The sequence below is a fragment of the Heliangelus exortis genome, chromosome 2 (genome assembly GCF_036169615.1).
Source record: "Heliangelus exortis chromosome 2, bHelExo1.hap1, whole genome shotgun sequence".
NCBI lineage: Eukaryota > Metazoa > Chordata > Aves > Apodiformes > Trochilidae > Heliangelus > Heliangelus exortis.
Genome location: NC_092423.1, coordinates 36,314,560 through 36,329,712, shown reverse-complemented (window position 1 = coordinate 36,329,712; position 15,153 = coordinate 36,314,560). Strand labels below are relative to the sequence as shown.

The 15,153-nt window shown below is 37.6% G+C and overlaps 1 protein-coding gene across 11 annotated transcripts in view; it reads right to left on the bottom strand.

Moving 5' to 3' along the window:
• The window catches only part of SATB1 (SATB homeobox 1), a 93,280-nt gene that overhangs the window by 42,303 nt on the left and 35,824 nt on the right, over positions 1–15,153 (bottom strand). For all 11 annotated transcript variants that reach the window (XM_071735540.1, XM_071735542.1, XM_071735545.1 and 8 more), the window contains 2 exons: positions 4,707–4,818; positions 1,729–2,183 (listed from right to left, as the gene is read on the bottom strand). In XM_071735540.1, coding sequence (XP_071591641.1) covers positions 1,729–2,183; positions 4,707–4,818 — 567 coding nt within the window. The remainder of the gene's footprint in view (positions 1–1,728; positions 2,184–4,706; positions 4,819–15,153) is intronic.

Sequence of the window (15,153 nt, the reverse complement as noted above, 5' to 3'; positions counted from 1 at the left end):
TGTACTTGTCTCATCTCAAGAGTCTCGTAAACTGTGTCACATAATTTCAATGTCCAGTCAGAACCAACTGTCCTTGTATTTCAGGCAACAAATACTGTTCATGCACAAGCGAAAGACCAAAAGCTGTATGCAAAGCTTGATGACAAAAAATGAACAAATTACTTTGGAGGGGGGAGGAAGCTGTGAGAAAATAAGCTGCTTTTACACAAGTCTGAGAAAGAAGCAAATACCTAATAAAATGTTTATTTTCTGAATTACTTGCTTGGCTTTTTGTTCAGGTAAGATGGCAGCTGCAAACCGTGATAACTTGAAGCTACTATTATTATTTAAATACTGTATAGTATTGATAGTTGTAATAATAAACATCAAATTAAACAAAAGTCTATGTCACTTATTTGCAAACATAACTGGCACTGCCTGAACCTAAGTCTTGTAAATAATCCTTGTATGAGTTCATGTATCCCATGAAAGTTGGTATGAAAAGCCCAGGTCTTGAGATACTCTGCTGTTAAGAGAAAAACACACACACAGCGCTCTACAGAGAATTCACATCCTGACTCTACTTTCTTTTAGCTAAAGGAGGATGTAAAAATTTTTAAGGCAGTAATAATTCAGGACAATTAAAACTGACGTGTTTCACACCTGGTACCAGTATATTTGAAACAGATTTTTTTTATTTTCCAAGCTATGCCGGAAGAAACATCAAAATTTCAAGAGAAGACCAAATTATTAATTTTTTTTTACTATATTCTACAATGGACAAATACTTGTTCCTTACCTATAAAAATGCTGGGATCCAAAGCAAATTTACCTACATCCTTAAAAAATATCTCCTATAAAAAAAGATCCTATTTTATTTTCTGTTAAAACAGACTTCTATAATTTTGAGATATTATTTGCACTGGATATACTGGCATTTCTTTGATAATTTCTGCTTGATTAAATTCCACGCAACATGGCATTAAGTTAAATTCATAGAGCAGAATAAATTATAACAGGGTTAGCTTCTAAAACAGGTGTAAAAAATAACACATTTTAGTGTTACTTATCAGCTTTGCTAGGGCTAATTTTTTCTGCATTGAAGAGATGAAGTATATGTTCTGACGTGGACATTGGCAATCTCAGCAACTACTGTTCTTGCAACAAATTACAAAAATACCTGAAAAGAGTAGATGATCTAAAAATAAAGCTTGTATTTTTTTTTCTCTTCAGAAGCCTGCAAAGATGTTATTTAAACTTTCACAAGAAAATAATAAAAATAAATGCAAAGAAGAATAAAAGACCACCTCAGGTACACCTGTGAGAGAAGACAGGTTGTTCAGCACATGCATGTGGTCAGTACGGGTGTACCTTTGCAACACAAAAGGCAATCTGTTGGGTGACTTTGTAAATGGTTCTGCATAGAGCTGTTCATGTCCTTTCCATGGCATTAAGTTTAAGATATTCATAAACCATCACAACTGGAGAGGAATCAAGGTGTCTATAAGAACAGCTGGCATTGCCACAAACCAACCATTGAAGATTTCTCTACTGTACCCACATGGACCTGCAAGGAAGCGTGGTTCCCTCACAGGAGCTAAGTGACAAGGCAGAAATGAGGAGAGAGACTTAGGTGGTGATAATTACTAAAGAGAGAGAAAGAAGGGGCTCTTAGACATTAAAAAAAAAAAAAAAAAAAAAAAGTCCAGGCTCTTAGACATTTAAAAAAATAGGAAAAAGACAACTGACCTGAGTTCGGTTAAAAGCCACACGTGCAAATACTGCCTGCGAGATTCCTGCTCGTTTCAGTTCATCACGGACCCACTGGTAGATTTCGGAAGACACCTCTGTGTTTGTTGAGACCTGCTGCTCCAACGGCTTGTTCATGGATCTACTGACAGGAGGAGGGTGGTTCAAGTACTGTTGGTTTAAGGACTGCTGGGCTAGAAGTCTGTTCACTGCATACTGCTGGTTCAGCAACTGGGCCATGACCAGCTGCTGATTTACCAGCTGAGGGCTAATGGGAGTAGATACAAGTCCAGGGTGCAGGTTTGGAAGTGGGGTCCGAACTGATGGTTGACTACCATGAGAAAGCTGAACAGGGGATGGAGGCTGTTCGGCTGTGTTCCCTGGGACTGGCTGCTGACCGAAGTTGACATGGTTGGCACCTTGCTGGGATAGTTCAGTAAGGCTATCCATCTCAACTATGGTGGAAAAGAAACATTAAAAAAGCCAACATAAGATGAAAAATCACAGACTTCACACTCCTCACAAACTGTGCTAAGACAAACATAAAACGACCCATTCAGGTTCAAGCTTACTGTACTCTCCAGCCTAGACCAGCAGGACCATAACATCACCGTTACAGTTAATTGCCTTCAAAATTTACCTACAAATACTGGTGCAGTGAATTTCTTTTTTTTTTTCTAATACCCAACAAACTGCCTATAATCATCACCAGGCCCCTGGAGGAACTAGCAGTATATCATAAAAAAAAAAACCCATGTGCTGGAAAGGATGTATGGCAGTGGGATAATTTCCTGAGAGTTTTGCTAAGGTGCAATGTGGCATGGGGCTGCAGAGCACATCCCTGCAGTGATGGATGCAGAGCAAAGATGAGAGACAGGAAACCACATTGTATGCTGCAGAAGATAAGAGTGAAATCCTAAGTCGATCTACACAAAGTTGGTAGGGGAAAGCACACCCAAACCAGAGAGACAAGGCCCTGGTGACTGGATTTGTTCCTCCCACAGTGTCCCTGCCATAACATCTGCAGTTCTCAGCTAGGAAATTTGTAACAAGCAGGGTGGGGCGTGGACCTCCCCATGCTCTGTTAATTTCTAGATTCTGTATCAATTGTATGGGACTGTTAGGAACTAGTATAATTTATGTAAATTACACAGATGGGCTGCTTTATCTTGCAACCACGTATGCATGGTTTTTTTCAGTGACTTGCAACATGGTTGATTTTTTTTTCTTATATTAACTCATCTTGACACACCCTCGTTTTTAATTAAATATACAGTTTTTTAAATTTCAAGAGTTCTTCCAGCTCCCCTCTTGTTCACAAGAAGACAATATAAAATAACTCAAGGCTGATGGAAAAGAGTCTCCTTTTTATCACTGTATGTCACTTTTTCATTTTTAAATCATCTCAGCTCTAGAGTTTTAGCAATGCTGGTCTGGAAATAGCTTTAAGAAAACATGCTCTATTTAAAAACCAAAACTCCAGTATCTTCACAGATCTGCTGTAGCAATTTTTTTCTTATACTATTAAAGCATATTTCTTAAAAAAAAAAAAAGGAAGTGTTTTGAGTTTTTCATAGTAATTATGAACTTCACTAACAGTCCTTCAGTGGAAGAAAACCTTTTTCTCCACAGGGGTGAGAGCTGGAAGAAGAAATTGCAACTAGAAAATACAACAATAACAACAACTAAAAAGTGTGTTTTTCCACAGAGAGGTCTGGTGTCCACAGCTTGGATCAGTCCCCTCAGCAGAGCACCCTCTTCTCCTCATCTGCATGGCTTTGAGGCCCTCCTTGCTCCCTTGCCCCCCCACATTTCCAGTGCACTGGTTTCACTGCCCTCGAATGAATGGATGGTGAAACCTTCCCTGCAGGACACCATGTAAGGCAAATTTTGGGGGGGCTACCCCATGCAGGAGCCCTGCAGCAATGGAGGTGGGAGAGGACTTCAGAGAGGTCATCCCCCCATGCAGGTGGCTCTGCTGCCTTGCCCACAGATCACCTAAACCCAATTGAAGTCTTACCACCAACTTTTGTGGTGTCAGAAGGGTTTGGTGTGGCACAGAAGGTACCAAGTGCATTTCTTCACTAGCACAAAGTAGAGACTGACCCAAGTGGGCCATACACTTGGAACAGCATTTCAAGCAATTACCACAAAAGTGATGCATTGTCTTCAGTACAGCCTTAACCTATAAAAGGCAAGGAACCCGTTTTGGTAGATGAATGATTTTGCTTCAAATACCAAAATCTACATCAAGCTCAAAATTCAACCCAAACCGATGTGCCATTTCTTCATTCTGCTGAAAATTACATAATTTTTTTTTTACTTCAGGTGTTCAAAATTATGTCACAGGTTTAAGAAGTAGTTCTAAAAAGGGACAACACAGAAAGATAAAAGGTATTACAGAACAAGTATCTCCCACTGATGGATTTTTTTCCTCCAGTAATTTGCTTGGGCTTACTGCAACAAGCAAAAAATTGTCACAACACTTGTAAAAATTATTTGAAATCAGGGTCCCAAAGATAGATAAAGAGATGAATTTATAAAACCACAGCATTCTTGTTGGAAAGCAGTGATAGTTATAGACACCTTTTTCTTTAAATATGCATTAGCCAGAGCAAGAAAAAAATACAGACATTTAAAAAACGAAAAAAAGAAAAAAAAAAAAAAAAAAAAATCAGTCCATCATCATTCCAGAACAGGTTTTTTGAACAATTATTCTGGGTGGTAGAAGATCTCTAGTTCTACAGAATGACAGCTTTACATCTCTGGCAACCTAAGTCAGTTTGGCTGTTTCGATAGCAAATATTTATTTAAATTAATTCTTTCACTATATATGTACTTTCTACTTCTACTCATCAAAAGGATCCTAAACTTCTGGTGAAAGGACCTGGCTTCTTATATGACTGTGACAGACCTCAACGTGACACATAAGAGTACGTATCCACCATCATAGCAACTTTTTTATTTTTTTTGCTTACCCATCATATCTTTTGCCTTCTTGAAATGTTTATACCACCTTCCAAATTCCTGACATTTTGCTGCTGAGACATTTGCATAGTAAGTGCTGTTCACAATGGAAGAAATCATACTCTGTGTGAAAAGGGGAGAATAAAAAAAATCTGTAATACAGTGCAGTCCAAGTCAAAGCACAAATTATTTCAAGTGCTGTAACCATTATATTTGAAGAGTTTAAGAACCATATTGCATTTTTAATCCTATTGTGCAAAGAATTTTAAAAAAAACCCAACCTCATGACTATTCTGTGATAACTTAAGCATGAAAACAAACTGAGGTATATTGTAAATGGGAGCAAAAAGAGCAGATGTATTAAGGAAAGGACAAAGTTACTAATTAAGAAATATCAGGCAATGGAATGGACTCTGGGCAGAAGAGGCTGATCTTGAAAGTGCATTTTATTTGCACTATTTCTGCTTTTAAGTGTGATTGACACAGCCACACAAGTTTACAGGCATACAAATCCTACACTGAATCAAAAAATGCAAGCAATGCCCCAAGTTACCCATGTCCAATCCCTTTGTACCACTCATCACAGGGCAGACCCCGGAAAACCATAGGATTAAAGTTTATCTGAATGACTTATTAGTAGGATAAAATAAGGAGGTTTATGTAGTAGAATAATAGCTATGTAGCAATCCAAAACAAACCCAGACTTGATTTTCCTAAACAGGGTATTTCAAGTGATTCACAAAAACAGGCTTACGAAAAGCTCTTCTTGTCATATCTAATTCTGTAACTGAGTATTAGCTGTAAAACAGACCAAAGAATGACAGACAATTTTCCTCAAAGGTTCTCAAGATATCAGATAGTTATAGTGCGAAATGTACCTTCTGCTCAGCTTTGACCAATTTTAAAACAGTGGAATTTACAATGCATAAAACTTTCAATTCCCTTACATTCTTTTGCAAAATCAGTTAAAACTAAGCCTTGCAAAATGCTTCAACTTCAAAATTATACTCAGTATATGATATATGAAGAACAAAATTAGCAAATGGAATTTCAATAGGCTGAACTTCGCCACCACTTAGATTTCTATGTGGAAAGCAGTTACTTTAAGTTTAACTACAAGAATTGTCCAGCGTATTGAGAAAATATCGACAGTCAAGAAGACAAAGCACTGATTACTATGTTTCTTCATTATTCAGTATGTAACATTTAACTACAATTGCGCTGTCGTAAAATCAATATACAGCACTAAGTCTTTGCTATACAAACTGCAATAACCACTGGAAAAAAGTCTGGCGTAAAAATGCAATAAATATTACAAGTCTTCTTTTATAAGGTTAGTCCAACTTCTGAGTCAAAAAGCCTTGATTATTGATCTTAGTGAAATTCATTATAATCATTTTCTAACATATTACTCAGTAACAAGCTATTTGTGGAGGCTCAGAACTGCTAGAATGAGGCAGCATTATTTATGCCAAATGTGGATACCCGCTACTCACCAGGCAGCTATTTTAATATTTCTCTGAATCACCAAAATTCTTACCATTCCTTGATACTAATTTGGCATTTCTAAAATCAGCTAGAAGCCTTTTGTCAGCGGTATGAAAGGTGAATGAAATCTTAATAGACTACTGCAACTCTAGCCTGAATGACCTGAATCAAGCTCAGGTGAACTCAATTTCAGTTTTCAATATAGTAGCAGTATCATTAATGTCTAATCCTTATAACATTGTTGTTTAAAATCTTTTACAGAATAAACCATTTTAAACACGGGCACATGATACCTATGCTGTGATTTTTAAAAGTCTTTTGGATCTGAACTAGTAAATCACATGAATGCAGTTGCTGTCTATGTAAAACCTGCAAATCTGTACCTGCAAAATGGGAAATTGCACATGTAATAGGCCATCACCCCATGTTAACTTGTACATATTTTGTGAACGTCATTTAGATTTCAGGATGGCTTTCTCACATTTTACTTTGCCCCTTTCAGATGTCTTCTCCTGCCCAAGTAACTTTAGTATGTACGACAACATGTATGTCAATAATAATTCCAGTAAATTACTTAATACTGATGAAGATGTTTATCTAGGATTTCCTAGTCCTCCCTTCCATGTAATTTTACAAAGAAAATATGCCAGTGACATGGCACTTTGTGACACGCTCTGCTTCTTTAGGAATAAAATTAATGCAGTTTCTTCTTTTTACAAGCAGATAGGGGACAGGTCTGTTTAAATAACACTGCTTACAACGTGAATTTCAGGCTCTGATGGCTAGTATTAGGATTTTACTCCAGCTCTTCCAAGCAGACTAAAAAAAAAAAAAAACAAAAACAACCAAACCCGCAGACATTATCAACGCATTTTTAAATGAAAATTATCCTTCTTTTTCTTTGAGAACACTTCATGCAAATATTCAAGTGATATTACCCACGCTAAGAATCCTCATCATGAGGAATCAATGATTTATTTACTAATTCACTGAAGGCAAAGTTTTACAAGCCAGATAAAATATTACTACCTTGTTAACTCAGAAAATAACTTGACAACATTGAATTTCATTGTTTCTATGCTTTATTTATTATGGTGTCATCAAACGTGCAGTCACGTCAGTGCAGAGAAACGCACTTTGCAATAGAAATTCCTGTAGAATTCCTGTATCTTTTAATGGCAATGTAGACATATAAATGCCCACTATGCTTAGAGCCTGAAACTGAAGATTAACCCTATGAGTTAGTGGTCTTCAGAGATCCGTGATCTAGACTGGAGACATAATGATGGTATTTTATTTCCTGGGTCATTACATGTGAAGAGCTCCCCATGTCTTGGCTTACACTTATCAATAAACAACATGAAAATTATTTAAAGCACATCATATTCATATGTACTAGTGTACGCAGGCATTCCTTATCTGTGAAGCTGAGGCAGATGCTTTCCATGTACAAGAAGATGAATATAAATCAAAAATACTGAAATGCATCACATTCATCACTCATAATCTGATTTCTTTTGCACATGTCACAAATCGTCAGAATGCAAAAAACTGGTCACAAATCTGAGGTATTAATGTATTCTGTCCTCGATATTAAGTTGCAAGACTTCAAGATCCCAAATTTCCCTCTTTCCCCTCTCTCCATCCCTCCCCCACCCCAACTGCATCACTCGTTCTGAGAATCAGGAGATCTCATCTGAAATGGTGCCACCTTCACAGAAATCCCACTATTCTGGAATGATACCATCTGCTGCAGCCCAAGTGCTCTTTTTTTAGCCAAATAAGTTAATTATAATTAGGCATCCAACAACTGTGTGGAGGTAGGGGTAGAATTCATTCTGAAGTTCAGCTGAGGTTCACCCAGCGTAGTTTGAACCAAATCCCATTATCTCGGGAAGGTTAAACACCAGAGATCCAAAAATCAGACGTTGTCATTTCTCAGACAAGTTGTTGAGGAACTCCCTAAGGAAATACCTGAATCATCAGCCAGAAATCTTTTCCTGTGCCCACCACATAAAACCTGATAAAACTGCAGCATCAGACACCTTTTGTTTTGAGCCAGAATCCCACGCAAGGTGCGTTCTGCAAGGCACGGGAAGGACCTGAGCCTTTCGTGCCGGGTGGTTGCCACAGCCACGGCTGCAGGTGCTACAAGGGAGGCATTTCTGAGTCATTGCCTCTGACACTGCTCTCTCCAACCAGGTGAAGTATTGTTCCATCCTCTCTAAAAGTATTCGGTTGTCCTTTTTTTTTTTTTGCAAAACAACAAAAACAATGTTAATCAGGTTAATTCAATCATCTAAACCAAAACTGTTCATGCTTTTCTGCCAAATCAACCAACCACAGCAAAATCTGTTATCAGTGATTGCTCAGCTTCCAGTCAAAAAGCTTTTAACCCCCACAGTCCCAAAACTTCCCCTAAATAACCTTAAAATTATTTTTATATGGGCAGAATGAGGTTGTTTTCATGCCTCATGAAAGGGAAGTTGGGCTGCAGTATTTACACAGAACAAATACATACTAACAGACTTAGCAGAGAGTAACAGACGCAGCAGCTTCATAAAACAAATCGGCTGAATTAGATATCAGGGATTCCTTTGCAAAGGAAACATTTCCCCATTTCCCTCAAAAGGAGCATTGTAACCAAAACTTATTTGGGCCTTCCAGGTTGTTTAACTAGGAACAAAAAAGATCCAAGCATTTTTTGCAACTCATTCATTGGTTTTTAAAGCTTCAAGCCTGCTCAGTAGAAGGGGCAAGGGCTGCAACAACTTATTTACACAATTATCTAAATACGATTAAACAGCTGATGGACAAATATTAAACTGGAAAATGTATAGTCATTTCAGCTTAATGTAATCCTCTTTCTGTAAACACCCAAGATGATTTTTTTTCAACCAGAACAGTCCTGACATCTCATAAGCCTAAGGGTGAATAGCAAGAGATTGTTTTTGATAGTTATAAATATTCAAAAGACATGCAGACCATCTGCTTTCATAATACAGGTAAAGCAAGACTGAAATGGTGACTGCTGTATAAAAATGGTTCTTTTAACAAAGTCTTCCTCTCTTCGAAAACTATAAAGACAGATGTCAAAAACTGTTTACACAGGGTAATCAGGAGCGTGCAAAATGTAATATTCCTTTTACACACAGTGCTTGCTAAAGAGATTTTTTTTTTCTTTTTCTTCCCATCTGTGTGTTGCAACACATTTCTACAAGTTAAAAACATTTTTTCAAACAGAGATCTCATGAATACCCAAAAACATGCTATCTGGTTTCTGAATGCTAATTAATTTCAACTAAGGAATCTGATTTTTTTTTTCTGTAGGAAGGAATGCATGTTTTTGAAATGGAGTACTTCAACAATAACAGACACTGAAAACAGAACACCCCACAAGTTTAATTTTGCACTAGTTTGACACAGGCTATTTTCACAACTGTTTTACATTCAAACCTGCATCTGCTAGATCTGTCTATAAGACAGACAGGAACTATTCTCCTTCATTTCAAATGAGATTTTATTTCTGTTTTACTATTTATCAAGTTTTTTCAGTACAAAGCCTTCTAACAGCATAATGGTTTCGTCAAGTGGTAAGTAGAAGATAACTTGTCTTCCAAGCAGAATATGAACAGTGCTACCCATAAACCCTACAGTCAATTTTCAGAGCTAAAACACTAATCTTGACAGTAACCTTTTAATGTATTGTATTAATGGCACAGAGGCATTAAGCACCTTTTTTATAATTCTCAATAAAATGAACATTTACTGAACAATCTGTCAAACTACTGGCTCCATTTTTTAAAGCCAAACTTATAAGGCAGTATTCTATTTTCTCTTCCATAAATCCTCCATTTTACATCACTATGCACCAGCAGGGTAGCATGCTCCTGTGCTGGACTTCTTTTTAAAACTACTTATTTAAAAAAAAAAAAAAAAAAAAAAAAAAAAAAGAAAAAAGTTATGAGCAATTATCCTTAGACCTAGTCTGAATAGTGGTAAGGTCACAGAACAGAATCTAAAGATGAGGAAGGAGACATCTTTTCATAAAAAGGACAGAAGAACTTTGTTTTCCTGATCCTAGCCACTATCAGTGGCTTTTATTTGCATAGCAATCACAAGCATCACTTTTAACACAAGCTGAACTCTTGGAGTGCTTATTTCCCAGAAGGCTTTATATTACCATTTTTCAATAGAGAAGGGAACATATAGGCCCCAACTGGGTAACACAAGATGATCCCGAAATCAAAAGAGCCCATGTGCTGCAAAAACTCAACCAGGGAAAAATGTTGCTCCTAGTGTTCTGATACGGCAGAGAATCATCACCTGCCACTCCAAATAAAAACAGACAAAATATATCCAGCCCCTGGCTGTTTTTTGGACAAGGAGTAATAAAATGGACGCTTTAATTGCATATGATTTTTTTTTTTTTTGATTCCTTGGTCCATTACCTGGAACTATAGCAAGAAATTCAGTAATAGTCATATGTCCCGTAAATATGTAGTATAAGGTAAAAATGCACAGATGGACAGAGTAGAAAAGTAGTTTTGTTTGTGCCTTTGGCATTGCACTTGGATGGCTATCTGACCTCCATACTGTTGTCAGGGTCAGGAGAAGTAAGGATCTGCATGGAAACTGCTGGTCAGAGAAGTTAAAAATTGTCTAAAGGCAGATGTAAAATGGTGGTGCAAGGTTTTCTTCCAATACATGAGCATGTCTTTCCTCCTTTCTCCTATCACTGTACAGGCTGAATGATCTCCTCCTTCTTTTCAGCCTTATGTTGTCTTTAAGTATTATAAATGTATATATTAGCATAAATGTAAAGCTACATTGAATGCAATGAGGGAAAATATAAAATGAAAAAAAAATCTATATATATACTTATGTATATATCTATATATGAATATATAAATACATATACATATATTTATGTATGTATAGAAATATACCCAACACAAGAAGATTTTGAAAATCAGAAATGAGGATTCGGCATCTGAAGGAACTGATCCTTGCACTATTTTTACCATTTTGTAATGTAAATTCCCAATTGATGCATGACAGAGAAGCATTCTCCCAATGTTTTCTGAGCATCTCCCACTGACAGATATAAATAAAGCTCAAATAAAAAGCGGCTTCCCAAGATATTAGTCTTATATCTACAAAGGTTAAAAGCGAGAAAGATAGGTAGATGGGAAATGTTAATTCAGTTTTGAAGAACTTCTTAACTGCTTTACAAGCTTTACAGCATGGTGGCTTAGTCTTGAAGAAAAAGGAAGTCACATCAGCCTATAAGGAGACGCAAGACATTTTTGTCTTCATCATTAGAAATCCAAAATGAATCTTTTTAACAATCCTGACTTCTACCACACACTATTTGTAAAATGGCAGGTACTTAGTAGTAGAAGTCCTGGCTAAACCTTTTCTAAAATGAACCTGGTTAAAATATAAAATAATCATTATTACTAAGTTAACTCTTGGTTTACTTCATGGAATGAAATTGGTCAACATTTTGAGGGTTGAATTAGAGATTTGCATTCTGTCTGTGCCTTTGGCAGAAGAGCTACGGAATCAAAGTCCATAGGTAAGGAATTATCCATTTCAGCCAGGAATCTGCTTGAAAAAGCTGTTACAAAGTAAACAGATTCATTTTAAACTGCTGGTAGCTTGAACTGGGAACGTACATTTTCAAGGGCCCTTCTCATTGCTTACACTTCAGTGCCCTGATATCACAAAGCCATCTTGGGGCACACAGGCAGAATTTCATAAAATTGTAGAATGGTTTGGATTGGAAGGGACCTTAAAGATTAGTTCCAACCCTCCTGCACGGGCAGGGACACCTCCCACTTCATTTCTGCTGGATGAAGTAAAACTGAGCTGAGCTCTTCCAGGGTGAGCTCCATCTCTCCCACTGTTGTAACACAGAGACAGGTTCCTCAGCCCCTCTCCAGGTTGCTGCTTGCTCCTAGCCTGGGCAAAAGCACAACATGAAGCTCGCATGCCTACGCTCACCTCTTCTTCTCGGGACACAAGGAGCAATATTAGAGGAAGCTGGAGCCCAGGAGGACAATCCAGATCGTGAGCAACAGATGTAGACAGGGCAAACCAGCATTTCTTGTACAGGAATGAAGGCTGGAATAGGTGGGGCCTCAAAGATATCTGGAGTAAAAGACACCTTCAACCTTTCTCTAAGGTGGATTGCTTTTATTTCCAGTCACTCGGTAGCAGCCAGGTCAGAATACTTCTGACTTGTTTCATAATGCACACACTTCCAAATGCTATCCTGATGCAAATGCTCTGTGTCATAGGGGATATTTTAGATGTATTAATGCATTAAATGCAGCTTTGGGAACATTAAACTTTTCAACAAAAATCAAGTATATACACTCTCCTGATAGTGACATTGGTGATTGCTCCATCTTCAACCAACCACAATGGTTTTTTTCCACTCTGTTTTTTGTAAAAGGCTCTTCAAAATTGCTTAGCATTATCCACTATAAGGAAGATTTCCTTGCTGGGAAATAGACATGATTTTCAGCAAGTCTCTTCTCAGATTCCACTGTTCTGCTAAAGCAAAGCATCAGATGTCTGGCATGAAGTTGAGCCCTAAGGCACAATGTCCAGACAAGAAGTCATCAGACTCAGTAGCACTAACAGTTGCCTTGCTGAATTTCTTTTGGTGTTTAGGATAAACCCTTTCTTTGATCTCATTTCATACACGAGGTTTTTTTGCAGATTTTTAAACCAAACAGGACCATTTTGAGCATCTATTTGGACTCCACATAAAAAGAGACCCTAGAAGTTCACCTAGCAATTTCTGAATTCAGCCAAGTTACCTGTGGCTGGGCTAGGGCAAACATCTGATATTGATCTGAAGACTTCTTGTGCTGAATCTTTCACCACATCCCATGGTAATTTCTTCCACTAGATAGTTTTGTTGTTGTTGTTTTTACAATATATGGCTGGCTTTTAGTTTGAACTTCATTGATTTTCACTCCTAGACAGTACATCTCTCATGCCTCTGATTTCTTGCTTAAATACCAGTCTAGTGCCAAATATAACATCCTCTCCCTATCCTTTGTTTAAATTGTTGTCAGATTTATTGTTTCAGGCTATGTGCCTCTTTATGAGCCACCTGTACTTCTGATTACTCTTGATCATATAGACCCAAATTCTATCAGGATATTTATGCTGCTAAAACACGCACATCAACAAACTTCTTTCTGACTGAAGAAAAATATGTCATTTTGCCAGAAGAAAGCATGAAATTTGCTTTCTTAACTTCTTGGATTCTTAACTTCTGCAAAGTAAAATCACATAAAGGTGGAGCTTTAAGCAGTTATTTGAGACAAGGTACCAGTTTCTCTGCTGTGCTGCTGCCCTGCACTGACAAGAGTTTGTGAAAAGTACAGACTGAAGAATTCATAAAAAGATGCAAAACCCGATGGAGTTATCTCAAAAGAGAAATGTTCCAGCGAGATTTCCATGAGGAATATGCACATGTGCTTTGAGGGTCTACTTACTCAAAAATTGTTCTTGGTTAACCCTCATATTAAAATAAATAAAAAGTCACTAGATTAGCTTTAGCTCACAAAGCCCCTCCTTACAAAAAGTGCAGAACAGGGAGCACAGCTTTAAGAGCTTGGGGACACACTAGCTGGTGAGTATATTTTAGTGGGATTATATTATGACATATATATGTACGTATATTTATATATATATATATATATATATATATATATATATATGTATGCATGCAAATATTTTGTTTCTTAAAAAAAACAAACCTTCCAATTCTGAGAGAGCCCAGATACGCTAATTTAAATACAAGCACACCTGAGAAACTTAGAGACCTGAAATCTCTCAGTCTCTAGAAAGGCCATTTACCCTAATGTCTTCTGCATGTGCCTCAGTTTTTCATCATCACAAAACTCATCCTTCTCCTCCATGACAGTTTACTAAAAAGTATCAGATCTTTTAGAAAGGTGGCATAGTCAAGCACAGGTTATGCTTTAGAGCAATATCCCTGCTTTTCTGGCACAAGCTTACAAAAGAAATGCAACTCCCACTGTAGGAAATCTTAGTACTTAAATAATAAAATAAGAATAATTAAGAGACAGGTGTATATAAGGAGTACCTTTCATGTGCTCCTGCCCCTGGGGAACAGACGTTTTCCCTCTTGAGTAGTTTATTCCATGGCTTGGAGTGAGGCAGGTCTGAGGCTGCTGCTGTCCTGAAAAACCTGTCCTCTGATCATTGCTGCAAGGCATCAGGGGAATCTGATACTATTTGTGCTGTTCTTAAAGAAGTGTCCAAGGAAAGAGAGACAAAGCTCACTCACCCTTGCCTTAGGTTTTTCCTACCATGTTTCTTGGAAATAAAAAGGAAGAGCATAATTATTAATTAAAAAGAAGGAAAAAATGTGGAAAGGTAGCAAGCTTTGAGGGTTTTGCTTAGGGTCTGTTTAAGAAACACATGTCTTCTAAGTTATGATTAGAGCCAAGACCTGCAAGGAGTCTGGTCTGACAGGGTGAGAGGTGCTGGTCTCTTAGCACTGCCTCTCAATAAGTGGGTCCTGCTTTGCTTTCATTCCTGTCAGGTAAAAGATTACCAATTCAAGTAATTCTCTCCAGACGCATCTTTATGCCTACATCCCTGCAGGGGACCCTGTCTGCTTCCCCTAACGCAGACATACCTCAGCTTTAAATCTGCTGACAGTGACGCTGCAGCACCTACAGAATTTGCTCAGCTTTTGGGTAGGTTTTATAACTGCTCTGATCTCTGTGCCTCCCACCACTGCTAGTAATAACTGAACCAGTCAGGGAAGGTCTCTGCAAACCAGTTGCAGCAGTGATTAAGATGTAGACATACGTATCTCCTCGCCCTTTAAATAGAAGGCTTAATTGGCAATGTGGATAGCAGCTTCCTAATGGACAGAAATTAAACTCCATTTAATTCCTGAGCAGACACTTC